Source organism: Ochlerotatus camptorhynchus, unplaced genomic scaffold (assembly GCF_037179485.1).
Source record: "Ochlerotatus camptorhynchus isolate MF236.1 unplaced genomic scaffold, CSIRO-AGI_Acam_v1.1 ptg000361l, whole genome shotgun sequence".
In the NCBI taxonomy this organism is placed as follows: Eukaryota; Metazoa; Arthropoda; class Insecta; order Diptera; family Culicidae; genus Ochlerotatus; species Ochlerotatus camptorhynchus.
In genome coordinates, this window is record NW_027040849.1 from 1,006,128 (window position 1) to 1,026,460 (window position 20,333).

General features: G+C 41.2%; 1 protein-coding gene across 2 annotated transcripts in view; it reads right to left on the minus strand.

The window, feature by feature from the left end:
* LOC135709433 (cyclin-T-like) overlaps positions 1–20,333 on the minus strand; it is a 39,629-nt gene that overhangs the window by 2,924 nt on the left and 16,372 nt on the right. Inside the window, exons 2-8 of one of the 2 annotated variants that reach the window (XM_065231753.1) lie at positions 14,915–15,032; positions 14,624–14,834; positions 14,518–14,563; positions 14,344–14,434; positions 12,767–12,931; positions 12,555–12,702; positions 9,889–12,485 (exon numbers count right to left, since the gene is read on the minus strand). In XM_065231753.1, coding sequence (XP_065087825.1) covers positions 9,889–12,485; positions 12,555–12,702; positions 12,767–12,931; positions 14,344–14,434; positions 14,518–14,563; positions 14,624–14,834; positions 14,915–15,032 — 3,376 coding nt within the window. Of the gene's footprint in view, positions 1–9,888; positions 12,486–12,554; positions 12,703–12,766; positions 12,932–14,343; positions 14,435–14,517; positions 14,835–14,914; positions 15,033–20,333 lie in introns of both variants that reach the window. The other variant, XM_065231752.1, reaches the window with a different exon arrangement.

Here is a 20,333-nt window from a genome sequence, read left to right on the forward strand (position 1 = left end):
ACGACTTCTAGTTGTCTGGGAAGTGCATTGATACTCGACAAAAATCACACATTAGCCTGTTTTCATTTAATTATTAACAATAAGAAGCAGGATAAGAATGCTTCGTCACATCTAAAGCTCAATTATAGAAGCTCGAAAAATCTCAAGCTGAAATCTACGAAAAATCTACATACTCTTTTTTGACATAGGATTACGTCTTTCGGAAACATATTGGGGGTGCAATTTCAAAAAACCAAAAATGACCGCATTACGAGAAGTGGTCAGGTTTGACCACATATAACCAACAATCAATACGAAACTAACGATTTTAAATTGCCTCACTACTTGGCTAGCCTATTGGTCCCAAGCAAACGATTAACGTACCCAATTCTAGTCGAAATTCTACTACTACACAATGTTTGTTTTGATTCGCTATGAAAGTTTGACAGATAAAATGAGGGGTTAGTGGATTTTCCTATGTTTCGAGGGGTGAATCGATTAGCTTGGGACCGAAGATAGTACCAGAGCTGAGCCAAAAAGTTGAGCCCGTTATTTCGGGACCTTCTAGTCTTAGAGTTACCTCTATGATATAACCATAGAGGTAACTCTAAGACCACTGGGTCCCGAAGAAAATCATTATTATTTTTGGCTCACTCAGTACCAGAACAACGGTCCCAAGCAGTCCCAAGCTATTTCACTCACCCCTGCATGTTCTGCATGAATCCACACACCCCTGATGTTATCTGTCAAACTTTCATAGCGAATCAAAACAAACATAGTGTAGTAATAGAATTTCAACTAGAATAGGGTACGTTAATCGTTTGCTTGGGACCAATAGGCTACTAAAGTGGTGAGCCAATTTAAAATCGTTAGTTTCGTATTGATTGTTGATATAACTCTGTCAATAGCGGATGGATTTTAATTCTTAACAAGCCAATCGATCAGAAATTTGGCTACGAATCTGCTAAATTGAACACTTTATTAATTTTGAATAGGTCACTACTGAAAATTACACAAATGTTCAACTGTTGCAATAGTGATCAAAATTATCACCGATTGCCTGCAAACAGCGCATTCCTAACACAGATTTCAAATTCGATCTGTCTCCTTGAACGGTGCTTATTCAATCACCGTGTGTGGTGGTGTCCGGTCGGTGGTCCTTTCGGCGCGTAGCGTTGAACATTGTACACAACGAAAGGCTGTCCGCAAGCAGCGAGTTGCAGCACACATGAGCGTCCATTCACCGAAGAAGGAGGAAGAAGCCTCACCGCTACTGATCGGGATCCATCTTCGTGAGTCGCTTGGCCATCTATGCCAAGCACGTCACCCTCGTTCCAAACAACATACACGGATAGAAATTTCCTTATACCTTTTGGCAAATTTTTATTGCTGATTTTTCATAATATGTATAAGTCAAATAATAAGCAGACGCCTAGCAAAAAGTTGGTTAAGATCATGTGTCAAATGAAATGTATAAGTGGTTACACATAACTTTTATGCATTCTTATAGGACCTATGTGGTTTGTCTTATGGAATGTATAAGGCTGATGTTTTGGCAAAAATGTATATGAAACACATGAATAAAATCATTGATTTTCGTTTCGTGTACAGCTCGCCAGCCTCATCCGTGTTGGACACCCTAATAGCATAGAGGTAACTCTAAGACAAGAAGGTCCCAAAATAACGTGCTCGACTTTTTGGCTCAGCTCTGGTACTCTCTTCGGTCCCAAGCTAATCGATTCACCCCTCGAAACATAGGGAAAACCAATAACCCCTCATTTTATCTGTCAATCTTTCATAGCGAATCAAAACAAACATTACGTAGTACTAGAATTTCAACTAGAATAGGGTACGTTAATCGTTTGCTTGGGACCAATAGGCTAGTCAAGTGGTGAGCCAATTTAAAATCGTTAGTTTCGTATTGATTGTTGCTAATAGCTCAGCATTACTTAACCATCACGACAAAATGGTGATGGGAATAATGGACCATAAATTAGATAAAGAGTCTTTTTTGGACATTTCAAGCTGAACATTGCATTAGCTCCTAAGTAACGTTGATCGATTCTCTTCGCTGAGTTTCTCTTTCGTTAATAACTTGAGCACATAACCGTTTCTTTTTGTGTTTGTTGTAATAGATGCTAGATAAAAGCTTCTTATATCGATCAGTGTGCTGAAAATACCTGGGGATGTCATTACATGGCCGTGGGGATACAAAGAGAAAGTTGACGAAGAGAATCTGTCAATGTCACCTAATGCAAAGTTCAGCTTGATTTGTCAAGGTCATCAATCGAATGTCAGTTCTCATATGTTTAAATTTAACATACCATATATTTTTAAGGCAACATTGGGGGTGCAATTTCAGAATCCAAAGTCGTTCGCGGCATGAAAGAGGTCTGATTTTGATCCAGAGATGATGGAATTTAATTCTGAATACGCAAATCGATAGAAAATTTTTCTACGAATTCGTTAAAATAGGGATTTATAATTTTTCACAACCTCACGATTGAAAATTTCACGAATGTGCAAGTGTTGCTATGATCATAAAATGGTCACCGATTGCCTGCGAAAAGCGCTTTCCCTAACACAGATTTCAAAATTGAATTCGATCCGGTCTCACCGAACGCTGTACATTCAATCACCGGGTGTGGTGAGTGGTGGTGTTCTCCAGCACACAACTAAAGGCTCCCCGCAAGCAGCTAGCTATCAAGGCTGCCCTCAACCGCTGATCGGATTCAGTTGCTCATCGTGAGCCGCTGTAGGCCATCTATGCTGAGCGCGTCACCTTCGTTCCAAACAACATACAGCTTGTCAGCCTCATCCGTGTTGTCATAGCTCAGTATTACTCAACCATCACGACAAAACAGTTCTTTTCAGGACCTGCATAAATTATTGTTGTTTAAGAGTTAATTTTCATTGAACGTTTGCTCGCCTTGCTGCCAGCCACATCACCCCCAAAGCTCTTTGATAACACTAGTTTACAAAACAACATAAAAAGTGTGAACTTTAGTGGTTGACCAACGTTTCTAATGCAAAATCCTACGCTGAATTCAATGCCGTGGTCAGAAAAAATTAAAGTAGAGCCATTTTTGAGATATACAAAAATTTTGATTTTTTGAATTTTGAACAAAAGTACGATTACTAAAATGTCAATATCTTTGGAACTAGTGCACCAATTTTAAATCTTTTATTGTGAAAATGAAGCTAAATAAGCTATAGTTCACTAGAATTTTATGTCTTAATTAAAAATTTAATTTTGAAGTCATTTAAAAATTTACAGCATTTTTTTTTATTTTTCCTGCGAATTTTCCATAAAAATCTTGTTTTAATCAACATTTTTAATGGGATAAAAATATTCAAAAAATCATTCCATAATTTATTCTTTAAGTCCATTAAACACTGGAGAAAATGAGCCTTTAATGGATGAAATCGGTTGGAAATTGTCGAAGTTATGAGCATTTTTGTAAAACACTTAAAAATGTTGCTGAAATACAACAGCTTTAGAGTTCCTTTTCTAGGTGTCGTTGTAAGCATCCAAATCGCATGTAAAGTTTTCATGGGAGATTCTTTTCTCTACATATCAATTTGATTAAGGCATATCAGGATTTAAAACCGAGTTGATACAAAAGAAATTTATTTAGGTTTTATTAAAAATGATTGAGAATCGAATGACTTTGTCTTCGATGTTTTGAACTTGTTTCTCGAATCAGAAACCAACAATAGTCACCCATCATTGCTTCATCCCAAAACCCTTGGTAACGACGTTCCATCATCTTCATTTGTTGGTGAAAACGTTCGCCGTGCTCATCACTCTCGTCACCAAGATTTTCCGGGAAAAAATCCATGTGAGAAGACATATTCACACCTGTGTTCAGTGAAATAAAAGGAGAGAAACAAATTGTTGAGATATTGTAAAAAGTCTAACACTGCTTCTTGACGCCAAACTCGGCCTACGGATTCTAAACTCGGCCTAACGCATTGAAACACCATGGAAACGCCAATGAATTCACTTCGGCCTATCGGATGAAGATAAAACATGATTCGGTTGGAGCGCTTCTTTTGTTTTTGGGAATAATGCGTGCAAACCTTCATATCACGCGTTCTCATTGACTTCGTTCGATAGCTTATTAACTAAAGTATCGTACCAAACGCATAATTGACTTGTTAACTCTGAAAGCATGGATTTATTTGAACTTTTCTGCTCGACAGGCCCAAAATGGGCGATTAGGCCGAAATAGTTCTCTACCCTACATATTTCGTTTCCGCACCGCTATGATCTCCAAGAACATCAAGGACAAATTTTCACAGCATTGTTCTAAACTGGCTTCCAAGCTTCCAACCCATCGGTCCTTTTCAGGACCACAAATGACTGATAAAAGAGTTAACTTAAGAGTAAGAGCTTGTATCCAAGACATATCGTCCAGGATTGGCTTGTACTACATGGTCATCGACAGAGAACCTCACAAACAGAACTCTCAAATTGCTTCCGAATTTCAACCTATCGACCTTTTTCACAGGTAACGAGTTAAGAAATAAATTTAATATATATATTATTATACTTTTGCTGTGACATCAAAACTACCTTTCGTAATCCTACGTCAAATCTACGGTCGTGTCTTGGATACAACCTCTTACTTTTTTAACTGCAATGGGGCAAAAGTGCGAACCCGTGTGGAGCAAAAGAGCTATGCCTCTTAAATTGAGTGAAATCTATTCATGCTTGTTTATAAACATACTTACCTTACCTTAACTTACCAATCAGGCTAAGGCCTTGTTGGCCTCTGCTATCCGAAGAAGTCGTCTCCACTCTACTCGATCCATGGCCACACTTCGCTAGCCTCGTAGTCTGCGAAGGGTCCGCAGGTCGCCTTCTACTTGTCGATCCCTCTTGCCCGCTGCGCGCCTCTTCTTTTTGTTCCTGTTGGGTCGCTTTCTAGAACCATTTTCACTGGGTTGTCGTGCTGCAATCTTACGACGTGCCCAGCCCACCGTAGTCACCCAATTTTTGCAATGTGGACGATGGATGGTTCTCCCAGCAGCTGGTGCAATTCGTGGTTCATTCGCCTCCTCCACGATCCGTCATCCATCTGCACTCCACCGTAGATGGTACGCAACACCTTCCGTTCGAAAACACCAAGGGCGCGTTGGTCCTCCACGAGCATAGTCCAGGTCTCGTGGCCGTAGAGGACCACCGGTCTAATCAGCGTCTTGTAGACAGTCAACTTCGTGCGGCGGCTAATTTTATTCGACCGGAGCGTCCTCCGGAGTACAAAGTAGGCACGATTCCCTGCCATAATGCGCCTTTGAATTTCTCTGCTGGTATCATTTTCGGCGGTCACCAGTGAGCCCAAATACACGAACTCATCGACCACCTCGATTTCGTCACCGTCTATCTGAACTCGGGGTGGGAGGCTAACATTGTCTTCCCTAGAACCTCTTCCTTTCATGTATTTTGTCTTTGATGCGTTGATGGCAAGTCCAATCCGCCTAACTTCAGCCTTCAGTCTGATGTACGTTTCCGCCTTCGTCTCAAAGTTCCGTGTCATGATGTCGATGTCATCGGCGAAGCCAAGAAGCTGGATGGACTTCCTGAAGATCGTGCCACTCGTGTCTATCCCAGCTCTTCTGATCACACCTTCTAAAGCGATGTTAAATAGCAGACACGAAAGTCCATCACCTTGCCGTAACCCCCTTCGAGATTCAAAGGGACTCGAGAATGTCCCCGATACTCGAACAACGCACATCACTCGATCGTCGCCTTGACCAATCGCGTCAGTTTATCCGTAAATCCGTACTCATGCATAATCTGTTATAGCTGATCTCGATCGATTGTGTCGTATGCGGATTTGAAATCGATGAACAAACGTTGTATTCGCGGCATTTCTGCAGAACCTGCCGAATCGCGAAAATTTGGTCCGTGGTAGCGCGGGCACCCATGAATCCCGCCTGGTATTGCCCCACGAACTCTCTTGCAAATGGTGACAGGCGGCGGCATAGAATTTCGGAGAGTACCTTGTAGGCGGCGCTCAGCAGTGTGATCTCGCGGTAGTTGCAGCAATCCAACAATTGTCGCCCTTTTTGTAGATTGGGCATACGACACCTTCCATCCACTCCTCCGGTAATATCTCCTCCTCCCAGTGTAGTGGTAAGCGTGATTAACTCTCACCCCAGCAGGCCTGGGTTCAATCCCAGTCGGCGCCGCCGGGATGTTCTGAGGCATAACATCTCTGATCACGTCTTCCTTCGGAAGGGAAGTAAAGCCGTTGGTCCCCGGTTCATGAGTTGATGGATCGATAGGTAGGGTCCAGGTGTGGGAGCTGCCTTCCTGGCGTCGGTAGCATTGGTATCGGTAGCATCAGCACGGAAAAAAAGATCGACGGAAAACAAACCAAGGAAAAAAAAAATAATATCTCCTCCTCCCAAATCTTGGCAATTACCCAGTGCAGCGCTCTAGTTAGTGCTTCACCACTGTATTTTAATAGCTCACTTGGCAGTTGATCTACACCAGTTGCTTTGTTGTTCTTCAGCCGACCGATCTCCTCCTCAACTGCTTGAAGATCAGGGGCCGGTAGCCTGTCGTCTTCTGCGCGTGCTCCAAGGTATGTTGCCGTGCCACCTTCGTTTTCTGCTGCTTCACCGTTGAGGTGCTCGTCATAGTACTGCTTCCACCTCTCCATCACCTCACACTCGTTCGTGAGAAGGTTACCGTCCAAGTCCTTGCACATATCGGCTTGCGGCACGTAGCCTTTGCGCGAACTATTTAGCTTCTCGTAGAACTTCCGTGTGTAGTTTACGTGGTACAGATTTTCCAACGCCTCGCGACCTCGGACTTCCTGCTGACGCTTCTTCCTTGGGAAAACCGAGTTTTGTCTATTCCGCGCTTGTCTGTATCGCTCCACATTCAATCTCGTGCGGTGTTGCAGCATTCTCGCCCGTGCTGCATTCTTCTCCTTTACTAACAGTTTGCATTCGCCGTCAAACCGAACCGTTTATAAACTTAGCCTTTGGATTATTAAGCATGCTAGCAACAGCTGTTATTGTTTACTCAACTATTGAATTTTACATTATTATTCAATACATAACAAATGAAACATGTTTACCAATGAAAACTAAGGTATTGCTGTTGATATTTTATGTAGCTGGTTTTGCCAATTTGGTGAAAATAAGCTTACCGAACACTTAAATCACAGACAAACAGACGTAACACTTCATTGTGTATCTTCGTTCAAGTATTTAACGGTTGATTTGAATACTATCAGTTTCGCGAACTACTCGCCGCAGCAGCGCTGGCATCGGATCACTTTGACGTTTCTATACATTCTATAGAACTTTTATGCAATATTGTTTGCGAGCTAGCGAGCAAGCTTGTTTTCCGCGAGAAGCCCGAGAGATGTCGTTACTGAGGTCATATGTTTTGAGATACTATGTTTCCAAGAAAAACTTTTTTAAAGAGTTACGTCTGTTTGTCTGTGCTTAAATGTACAATGAAGCAATTTCTTCAACATTTTTGTATAATTTTATTCATATATATTGGGGTGGCACTCTTGCCCCGTGTGAGGTTCATTTTTAAGAAGATGCTTTTTGACCAATTATAGGTAATGTTTGCCTATTCTTTGTTATAGATGTTTCAATTAATCATTATTAGTGATGCCTCAATGCAGGAATTGTAGGAAACAATATCAAAATTATCTTAAAATATACATTACTACCAATATATCATAACAAAGGAGAGTGTTTAGTCAATATCTAATATCTTAATACAAACTTACAAACCATATAATGCGTTAAAACGGCCAGAAAAGATGGACAATTCAAAAAGTAAATATTTCCACTACGACATGAGTGATGAATGGAACCCCTGCATTGTTTTGGTTGTTTTATATTTTATCCACAATCTTATTATAATGACCTTCAAGCTAGTGCAAAAATATGCTCAATATATCTATGAAAAGTAATTTTACTACCGATGTGAACTTAATTTTGCTCTAAAGTGAGTGGTGAACGGGCACCACACGGTATTTCAACTGTGACTAAATCTATAGTATTCTTACAAAAAAAAATGCTGTGCTTAATCATTTCAGTGCAAAAAAGTATACGGTGTTGATTAATCTGTTAATATGCTTTTATGAGCGGGTTCAAATGCACTTTTGGTCCGCGTCAACACTAATCTGGCAAAACTAGTGTGCATCATTCCAGCCAGCTTTGGTAGCCTAATTGAATTACCACAAGGTTTTACCAAAGCCCAGGGAACTTATGCAGAATGAAATTTTAGTTATAAAGTGGTCTTATTCGGAAATATTCGACCGAATATTATTGCTACTATTCAGTACACCGGATATTCGGCTAATATTAAATTTGATGGGTATTCGGACCTAATATTCGGCCATCGAATATTCGGTGCAGCTCTAACAACTGCAGCTACCAAAGGTTAACAACAACAAGAATGTTCTGCGCTAAACTGAATCGATCGAGTAACTTTGATCATGAAGAATTGCTTTCAACTTTGATGTTTGCGAGAAAATTCAGAATTACATGCCTTTGATCTAGAGCAGCGCTGCCCAACGTCCGGCCCACGGGGCGGACGTGGTCTTTGGAACATGTTAATCGAACAAAAATACAGCCATTTAAAAAAGCAAGATTAGAAAGGTTGGACAGGCCTAATCTAGAGCATGTTAGAATTGAAAACCGCAACATTTTACATTGTAATCCCTGACATATAGGGAGAGATCAACGTGATACCTAAACCGAGCGATTCGTCCATCCTTCCTAAGACACGCCATGTGTATACAATAAGTTGATTTTGGATAGATACCTACTATTCACACAAAGAGATTACCTACCAAGTAAACTTGCCTTCCCAAAATCCAACGGATACTCCAATGCTCATTTAAGATAAAGACTACTTAAGGCCGACTAATCAAATACCAGAAAAACAACTACGTATCGAAGACTTTTAGAAGACACTGCAGCAGGTGAGCACTTATTCGACTCATTCGTTTTCGCACAACAGAGAGGAGGAAGATTATCATCACTGCAACAAAGTTCGAAAACTGGGGGGGGGGGTAGTTGAACATCGGAAGATTTCTTTCGGAAACTGTCCAGCAGATAGACTAGAATGAAGTAATTACGAAAAAAATAAATTGCACATCACGGTTTGGTTTTCTGTAAAAAATGCGTTTTTATTTAATACCATTTTCAGCGCTCTTTCAGTTCATGACAGTTAAACTTTTCTCTCCAACTACAGTTAAGCCAACTTTTTGTTTGCCATTTTGCCATACAATCGCACTTATTGGCAGTCAGTAACCTATCACATAGAAAAAAAACGATGGAACAATTGCGCATTTATGTGAAAATCGAACAAATTTTGCTTTGTTTTTTTTCTCTGAGAGTTTCAATTCATTAGATGAATTGATTTTGATGTTTAGGTTAACATTTTATATCAAAATCCGGACGAATTATCTAAATTGTCGTTGTTTAAACTAAGTATTAACCAAATGGAGAATTTATTGTGACCTACTTACATAAAAAGATGTTGAAGAATTCCTCATTATCACCGCTCAAGCCAAATATCTTGGAACTGATATTCGAAGAACATATTCATGTGTAGCGAATTGGGTATTGGGTAATTTTATTGATATGAAAGGGAGTAATATTACATTGTAGGTTCAAGAAATATCCGAATATTTCACTCTTTTCATATTGATTCGCAAGTGGGCAATCTCAAATGTTGCAAACATGCCCAGATTGGTGATATTTATATACAGTACGCATTTAAGAAAAAAAAGAAGGATTTGTTCAACAGTATAAAGTTTGCGACACAACAGCTTGAAGCTGCAAGGCGCACAGTTTAACAAATTTCTCTAGTTATAGCAAAATTTTCTATCAGAAAAACAACGACAGATCGTCACTTACCTTGCTGGAGGAAGATTTACTGGAAGAATTGCCAGCCTGTCCACTGGCGGAGGAACCGCCGCCACCGTTGCCGTTACCATTATGCTTGTTGTAATCGATCGTGGACGACGACGTAGATTTGTTCGATTTGCTCTTGTCGCGGTCCTTGTCGCGATCCTTCTTCTTGCTACTGTGACCGTGATGTCCGCCGTGTCCATGTCCGGAACCATTATTGAAACTACTTTCGCCTCCTGCGCTGATGTTGTAGTGTTCGATTTTATCCTTGGAGATTTTAAGTTTGAGCGGGTTAGGCGGTTGTGTTGGCTGGTTTGAAGAAGTACTTGCCCCAGGTGGTGCAGTGCTGCTGTGTGTCGTGGTGCTCGAGGTAGCAGCACTGAGAGACGAGGTACCGGATAGTCGGTCTTTTGGAATTTTGATTTTCAATCCCATATCGGAAGGTGGGGGATTGCTGCTAGTTGTGCTTTCAGTAAGCGGATGGAGATTCAACTTGTCCTTTGGAAGTTTGATTTTAATCGGTCCCGGTGGCATCCCGCTCAGTGCCGGATCGATGGCTTGATCAGATTTTTCACGTTCCCGATCACGGTGCCGTTCTTTGTCCTTCTTGTGTTTCTTGCGCTCTTCGCGGTCTTTGTCCTTCGATTTATCCTTTTCCTTGTGCTTGTGTTTGTCTTTCTTTTTCTTCTTTTCCGACTTGATACGACGATGGTCGTCATCTTTGGCAGGATTTGTGAGTACATCGCCCGTTAGGGTTGGAATTTCACTACTAACGGTACTGGCAATCGCGCTGATATTAGCAGCAGCCCCCGTTGTTGGAGTAGTGAGGGCAGCAGTTGCCGGAACTGTGGGTGCGGACTGTGCAAGCAAACTACTAATTGCAGATGGTGCATTCACGTCTAGTGATGGAGCCTCTGTTTTGATCGCTTCAGGTACATTGGACACTATGCTTGCAGCCGACGATGTGCTCAAGCTTGAAACCGATAGCGCAGGAGCGCTACTCGCGGGCATTGCTGATACACTGCTTGCTGCCGAACTATTGGATGCCGTAACATTCGAAACATTTCCTCCTGCTGTTGCGCTGCTATTGAGTGTGCCAAACTTGCTTTCGTTGTTGCAAAGGCTTTCTTTGAGTAAGCTGCTAACCAAAGCTGGATTGGTTTCGATTCCGTTGATTGTATTGGTGAAGCTAGTTTTGCCAGTAGTTACCGGTTTTGAATCACTTAGCAAAGGTTGAGACAGCAGCGAACCGGGATCATGGAACGGAAACAAAGAGAAGCTATCGTCCTGCTTGTCGAATGTACTAGACAAATCAAACGAGGAGGCAAACAAACTTTCCGATGGTGACGAAATTTCCACCTTCCGTACTTTCGATTCCCGAAAATCGGTTCCATCTTCCTGGCGAACTTGTTCGCTGCTTGGAAGTGAACGCTTCAGCGGCGCCTGGCCACTAGGTATCTTATTGAATCCTAGCAAATCTGCTGTATCTATCGATGATGATTCTAGCGATCTTTTCAGACTCGAAGATGATGACGATTTCTTCTCGCTAGATTTCGATGGATGACTTCCACCGGTTGTTGCTCCCATTTCCGGACGACGTTCCTTCTTCGGCGTGTCGGAACGCTGCTTCTGCTGTTGATCTGAGTAGGGTGGCAAAAGTGGTTTCTTCTCCCTGCTACTGGGGCTTTCCTTGATTGGCTTCGCAAGATTGGTGCTGACTCCCGCAGCCTGGCCTTGAGACCGAGATTTACCACTACTGCTGCCAGTAGATGTGTTTGAAAGACTTGCATTGTTGCTTTCCGCTTGGGTATCCTTCCAATCTGGGCTGAAAATCGACGATGGTTTTGATTGCTTTGGTGGTGTGCACATCTGCATCGGTTCTGTCAAACGATTACTATCATCAATAAGGCGAAAAGAGGATTCAGAACCGGCTGGTAACTGCTGTTGCATCTGGTTCTTGAACTGTTGCTGATTAGGGACGGAAATAGATTCATTTGAAGGCATATTGTTGTTCCGATTACTCATCGATTGGCTATAGCTAGGTGGGTGTGACCCGTAGGATGCTGAAGGTTGTTTCATCATCGAAGACGACGATGTTCGACTGGGCATGTCCTGATTGCTACCAAACAGCGGTGCCATCATGGAATTTTGCGATTTAAGTGGATTTTTACTGTCCATATGGGACATGGATGGTCCTTTCTGACCGCTACTGCTGCTACTACTGTGGCGATCCGCTTTACTTTGGCCGTACGGATGCAGCTGCATCGACGACGAGGAACTACTCGCTGCCGCTGTTGGCATCATGCGAATCTTTGGATCTCTTGCGCCTTCATGCATGTTACCATATCTGGATGATGATGATGACGACGAGGACGATTGTGTAGGCATACCAGAACGACTACTGCTATGATGGGGTACTGGCTGCGGTTTGCTACTGGAACCACTCGTTCCGTAATGACCGCCGCTCGCCATCATCTGCTGCTGATGAAGTGCCTGCGATGACGACGAAGGTGGACGATCGCCGCGGGAACGAGAACTACTCGATGACGAAGGAATCTTGTGATTGGAAGATGATGGTTGTGATGCTTTTAACGATGGATCACCTGATACAAATAAGGAATTAAACATTAAAATCCGAATCTACTGGCCCATAATAAACTGCAAAAACTCACCACTAGAAGAGCTCTGCTTAGAGTGCGAATGTTGCGAATGAGACGATGACCGATGATGACTAGAGGACGAACCAGCGTCGTCGATACCGCGAGAAATGGACGACGACGAGCTAGGCATCGCGGAAGTAGTTCTCCGTCCCGAATCATCCTGTGAGCAAGATTTGCAGAGATAAAATTGTATTCGTTCTCCTTGAATCAATGATGCCACCTACCGTTTGCGGTTGTTCAGCACGTATCGATTTCATTTTGCTCTTCAACCGAGTAGGACACCGGTCAAAGATGTGAAGGAACTCGTCTGTCAGCTGTTTTAGCAGATCCAGCGTGACGGTTTTATCCACATAATGAAACCAATGTCGGCCTTCATTTGATTGTGGAATCTGAGTGATGCGGAATTGATAAAAAGAAATAGACTTAGTAGGTAACAGTATTATAAAATAGATTTATTGTGCAAGCCGATTGGAATGTTTACGTTACATATTGCGCTTTGCGCACATTATAAGTGCGACCATATATAAAAGTGCGCTTTTGGTGTCTTCAGCGCACTTATTCCTTGGTTCATAAGGAATAAGTACGCTGAAGACACACTAAGACGGAACAACGTAAAAGCGCATTTTTATTAGCGTTTGAGCACTTCTGAAGAGTCCAGTTTCAACTGCAAAATACAATTCAACAAACAGGTAAAATGCCACGCATTGACGAAGATACGACTAATATGCCAATATCTATGCCTAAGCATTCCTACACAGTAAAGAGGTTGAATTTATAAAGAAACGACGTGTCAAAATTGGAGCAATCGATTATCTGTCAAAGTCGTAGGGAAAGTAGTTGTTTCAATCGAGCAGAAGACCTGTCAAATGAATAAGATGTCGCCTATTTACCCAACTCAGTCTCTTTACTATACATCACAGAGTGGACAAGAATAGAGTGCCTATAAGTTGAGTGTCGTCACGACTCTGCTCTTCTTTTCCTCATAGGTACTCTAGACAAGACCATGCTTTTTGGCACACCATCTAATGTTAGAAAAGGTAACAATCAAATATTTGTTTACAATCGAGGGGTGCTGAGTGAATTTCAATGATTACACAAGGAAAATGCAATTTTATTATATTAATTACAATAAGGGAAATAAATTGCACACGTTGCACAATCTTTTACTTGCGAAAACTAGAACATATTTTCTTGTGTTTCGGTATGCGAGCAAAGTCTAGAACATAAAAATGTGTTATATTAGTTAACTTTTTTGTTGCAAAGGAATATGCTTAAATAATGTGTTGTGACCGGCCATGTATTTATTAGGTACAATTTTTTTTTTTTTGCACGTTCGTATTTCTAGTTGATCGATGATTTCTCAAAAGTCATGGTTCCCTGGCAAATCGACATCACCATCGAGTAGTGTAAGACTTCTCCTACTCGATGGATGTGTTGGTTTGTGTAGGCGTGCCTTGAATTCCTAGAAATCAACGAGAGAAGTCATTGTTTACAAAGGCTGTTACGCCCTAATTCCAACTCTATCTAGATTTTTTCTTTTACTGTCTTTAAATGACACCAAAATTAAATGCAACTGGTTTCAAAAGATTTAAATGAGTACAAAATTACTGCCCGAACAGTTTGTATTGATTTAGCACGGATAATGATCAACAGAGACTGCAGTAGCGGATGAAAAACCTACGAAAAGGATAAAAAGAAGCCATATGTCCTGTCTTGCCTTAGGAACCTTTTTTATAAAATAAGTTTTTTTTTTGACATATGAGCCATATCTTCGTTTATGGGTATAATAGTAGCTACTAACCTCCCAACGCGACCATTTACACGCTAAGTGTATACAAAAACAAGCGACCACGGTCGGTTTATATTGCAGACACATGGTTGTCAGGTGCAAACTGTAATAAACGTACATTTATTTCATACATGTATATTTAAACAATATAACAAAAATTGAAAAAACAATCGCCCGGTCCCTCACCTGTTAGATGCCATGAAGTAGGAAGTTTGGGCCAAATCCTTAGAGGCTGCAAAGGGACGCAAAATGTAGTCAATCGAACTGGTACCTACAGATTGGGTGATCGTACCTTTGACCAAGTGGCATGTCTTGACAACGTGCGTATGCGGATGATCGATGGCTACATCGAAACCCAGCGTCTGCAATAGCACATTTTCATTGAACACCAGATCTTGAGCCTGTTCGGCGTAGCTCTCCTTGAGCGGATCCGGTGCGTCCATACCCAAACATATATGTACCACTTTGATGATGTGCTCTAGCTTTCGTGGTTGTTCCTCAACCTGTTGCAAAGAAACGTGGTATTATTGTATTTGTTGCATGTTCAAAAATAGTAATATTGATATAAGGATCTGGGATTTACCTTAGCAGCTAGGAAAAGTGCAGCAGCAGCAATGCTATTTCGGTGAAATTGTGTGAAGGAATGAAATGCGTAGAACCGGTGCATATATACAATCGCTGTGTTGATGCATAATTGTGATCTGTAAATAGAAAAGGAGAAAGGATAAAGTAAAGGAATTAACTTTTTTTTCTAAACTAAACGGATTGATTGCAAAAGTCAGCTGTTCCCGTTTACTGATTCTGTTCGACAATTTTTTTCCAACAAGAACAACTACCGAGCGATTATTATACACAACGTAGCCTACAAAGTGCTTTCTCAAATCAGTGTTTTACCGTAGGGGTAGACTGGACCAGTGATGCAAGAGGTCACCGTAGTTGACGCATTTTCTGTGATAATCGGCTACCTTTGCTTACGAACTTGCAAAACAAGCTATCGAAGTACAGTACCAAACTAAAATGTCATATGACAATCTCCGTCACTCTTCACGTATTTATGTATTTTAATTGTTCTCATAATAAGAGCTGCCAATGTTGTGCTTTATTTTTCACAAAGTTCAGGAATTAGAGCGAAATCACACATTGTCATATGATAGTTATTGATAATTTTCTTTTGCTCGAATGTTGTTCTACCGTTTGTGTTGTTTGAGAGAGACGACGATACAGCATGAGTGTGCGAATACAAACAGACTGTCGCGCACGACAATGAAGCGAGTGTAGTAAAAAACATCAACCGTTCCCTGGACGGGACAAGATCGCCACCCGGAGAAGATGAGCACTCAGTGGTGTCTATAGCACTAGACTGACCCAGACAAATACAAGTTCTAATTTTCTACGGGCCAACCCCTAGATTTGTTCCTTTAGGCGAGAAAACCATTATCCAAAAGTTTCTGCTCATTTGGTTCTGAGATGAGCTGGCGCTGTTTCACGTCATTGTTCTTCTCTATGCCTGTTCAGATAAATTAGTACCTTTATTTTTTTTCTCTACTGCGCTAAATTAAACGATTAGAAATAAAAATTGATGTTGGTTACGCGCTCGAATAATTGAAAATTCGATAAATATTTAATCGAATAGCTGGTTTTTTTTTTGGACTTTTTGACATCACTAGAAAATAATGAATAATTGAACTTTTAGGCATCCCTAGAAAATAATGTAATTTCATATTTTTTGGTGGTCCTTCTAAAATGTCAAACAGCACAATTGCACCCAAGTAACCAACAAGCCCGCTAATCGCCTTTTTTGCAATATAAAGCTGATATACGACTGATATAAAATTTGGAAGCTTTATACTAACCTCATAAAAAAGGGCGATTAGCGTGCTATTAGCGGACATGGTGGTTACTTGGGCAACCAGCAAGTGTAACCCATATGAACCAAAAGCGGTGCGATGCTGGTTTTCATTGCTATGATGACGACTGAATTAAGGGGCTTAGAATCAGAGGGGTGAAAGTCAATTATCTTCATCTATTTCCTCTTTTGATGACTATGGCTTCACTAACCTATTTCGCACTATTTCTGCTATGCTCTTCTATCATCCAGAACAACAAACGTATCAATGAATGTTTTTGCCGTCGAGTTATTAACGATCAAAATCACTTGCACTGCTGCTTTAAAGTTTGGTTAGAAGATTACAACTCTGGAGAGCATTTTGTGTGGTCGTTAAGGGCGTGTGATTCTGAATATGGCAATGAGTGTGCAAAATGTTACGCAATTTCATCCTCCCTATTCGCACACGCCCGAAGATCGGAGGTAAATGCCACTTCAACTTGTTTTGTCTACTAACGGCCCTCTGATGACAGTGCTGGGGAAGCAGCAATGCTACATCGACATGTTTCGTCTAGATACGATTCACTGATGACTGTGTTGGGGAAGCAGCATATGCATGTACGTAATTGGTGGATTTGTTAGCTATTTATACGCTATTTAGATGTTCCTGCAAACACTTCTGAGTGCGGTTCGAGGTGTGGCACGGAGCCCCATGTTGTTGAAATAGAACATTTGGCTTCGGACTGTACTGTTCTTTGATCCACGGAAGAACATACTTACTTAAAATCCCGTTGTAGACCTCCGTGTTGACCTTGTCGCCTTCTGGAATGAACACCGGGTCCATTTTTTGCCATCGGAAGCCACCAATCCAAACACCATAACGCTAGCAGGATGCTTGGTCAGATACACGTTCTTGTGCTCGTCGGCCACGTCTTTTACCGGAAGAGAACTAATATACCGGTCGGTTCTGGAATTTAATACGGGATCGACGGTAAACATGCTCTCGTCGTTGAACAGGATTACCGGATTTTTTCGCTTAAGAAAGTTCAAAATTTTCTTGCATCGTTCGACTCGTAGCTCCCGGATGCGGTTGGTAATCATGTGAGTTTTTTCCGTGCTCTCGACTTCGCCCCGCAATCTTCCTTTACGATCTTCCGTGCCGTAAAGTCACTGATCCCGTGTTCCTTTGTTATTTTCCTTATTGAATGCACTGGATTCACCCGAATCTTCCTTTTGATAGCAGCGATAACCCTCGGAACCCGAGCTGACCTCGGACGACCTGTGGCCACCTTCGCGGATAGTTGTCCTTTCTTTTCTCGGTCTAAAACCCTTTTGACGGTCCACCGGGACACACGGCGATTGAAATGTCTTTTTGCGACATTTGCGCGTGGGACAAATCACGAATACGCTGCCACTTCTTCATGGTGCAACTGTCAAACTAAGTAAATCATTTTCTTTTATACACAGCCTACTACGGTATGAGCTATAGGCTACGTGCATAGACGAGTGCAAGGGTGAACTTTTGTTCATCTACTGAAAAAAAATTGACACAACAGCGGGGCCCTGTTTATTAAAAATGAACACATGAATAATGCTCGCGCAACATTCAAAAAGAGCCTATCAACTTTTGTAAATAATTTGCTAGGTCCTTTCCACGAGAACCGAAGTACGTCCACGCAAACCAAGAGCATTATCGGGAAGGGGATAATTTCCCCTACCCGATGGTGTTGTTAGTTTGCGTGAGCGTATTCGGTTCGCGTGAAAAAGGCTTAACAAGTTTTGTGTACATAAGTTGATAGACCCGTTTCAAATGTTACGTGAGTATTATTCATGTGTTCATTTTTAGTAAACAGGGCCCCGCTGTTGTGTCACTTTTTGTCGAGTGAGTGAACTCAAATCCATCCGTGCACTCGTCAATGCAAAGAAAACCAAGGCATTGTATGGACAGGTAAAACGAGAACTTTATTTGTACGATGGTGCAAACATTATCACGCATACGGTACAACAACGATGATGTTCCTGGGGTAAAATGCACTAGTTAAGGAAATCAAGGTGAAACCAGAGGAAAATAATAAACAACTTTACACGGCGATATAACCGCTAGTGTGCGTGCGTTAAACGTCTCTAATCTCTATACCTTTGAATCGAATTTAAGGGCGCTTACTACAGCGAGGAATCCTAAGTAACGGATGGTTTTTTTGTTCATATTATTTTTTCCAGATGCTTGAATGCCGTTAGTTTACTGAAAAGGATAACATATCCGGTCAGCATTCTACCTGTCGAATCCCAGGCATCTAGGTGTGGATCACGCGTTTATATAGCCGATAGAGGCTATTGTCCCGACTGGTTTATTCATTGCCTGCAGCTCGGTCGATCGGTGAGGCAAATTAAATTTGATGATGCCTGGAATTGAGATCAAGAACACCGTTTGTTTTAACTTCGAAAATGGAAGTGCAACACAGTCCTTGTGCGAATTTTCCAAGACGCTGGACGCAAATGCTGCTGAGATGGAAGCAAGTTACCGGATATCGGAGAAGAAACCCCTATTCATCAAGTTTAAGTCGGAGGAGTAACAGAGTAGATTCAAAGATGAATACTAAGATGAAACTGTCGGAAGAATGTTTTTTTTTATTTTGGTGTCCTCTTTCACGGTCCCTTTCATCCCATGAATACTGGGGTAATTTTGTGGTTTTTCTGCCCCCTCGGTAGAAATTAAATTTTGCGCTCATTTCAATCACACCAACATCAGAGCAACTAATCAATTACTTTTTGTTCGCTGTGCTGCCATTTTTCCACAAATGAGAGTGCAGTACATGTTTGAAACGATCGGTGATGATCATCTGGAGATGTTAATACTTATATCGGTTTGTTATAACCGATTACAAATATTTTACTTTTCGGTTCATTAATCGATTAATCGATTATTCGAATGAAAATCGGCCATCACTAGATGAATGTGAAACGTCATTTCAAATATAAGGACCGTACACAAATAATGATACAATTTGAAAGGGACCGGGGCTAATCTCAAATTACGTCCCCAGGGTAACTGAAATAAACACGAGTGTTCACCGGTTGGTAGATTGCTGCGTTTCCGAATTGTACGAACGTATCTCTAGTCTGTTGCGTGATTGTTGAATGTTTTCCGTGAATAACCGAATAATAGGGTTAAGATCTATATTATTCCGTCATGCTAAGAACAACCCGCACTTTACCTCTCTCTCTCTTACGATCGGATTTTAATAAATAATGGAATGTTTTTATCAAAGATGACTTTCAACTGTATATACCTTTCCATACGTACTGTTAGATTTGATAAAGAGTAACAAATTGTTGAGATATTGATAAATATCTAATATCGGGTCTTGACTCCAATTCCGTCATAAGAATCACAACTACTTAAAAAATAATCCCGCGGTCACACCATAGACGTAACTTTAAGACTAGTAGGTTCCGAAGAAAAGTGCTCAACTTTTTGGCTCAGCGCTGGTACTATCTTTGGTCCCAAGCTAATCGATGCACCCCTCGAAACATAGGAAAATCCACGAACCCCTCATTTTATCTGTCAAACTTTTATGGCAAATCAAAACAAACATTGTGTAGTACTAGAATTTCGACTAGAATGGGGTACGTTAATCAATTTGCTTGGGACCAATAGGCTAGTCAAGTAGTGAGCCAATTTCAAATCGTTAGTTTCCACCGGTTGGTCGCACTCTTGATGCATCTGGAGAACTCTATAGGATGCTGTCACGATTGAACGGATGAACCCGCGTTCATCAGTTTGACATCTAGTGGTGGTTTGTTTACCTTTGCCTGTTAGTTGATTCAAGTAGATTCAAGTTTTTAACTAAAAATGACTACAAGATATCAGTGCCAACATTTCAAAGGGGCGTAATTGCATTTGTAAACAATGGCTTCAGCCGTCGATTTCTCGCAAATAAAAGCTCACTCATGAAAATTAATTACATCAACAGGTAGAGGAATGTTTCCTCTGCCAGCTAGCATAGTTAATTTTGAGGAGTGAGCTGTTATTTGCGAGAAATCGACGGTTAAAGCCATTGTTTACAAAAGTAATTACGCCCATTTGAAATGTTGGCACTGATATGTTATCCAACTATGTTCTTTTACAAAAACTTCCGCTTTAAAAAAATATTGTTTTTTCTAAGTCCATGTAAAC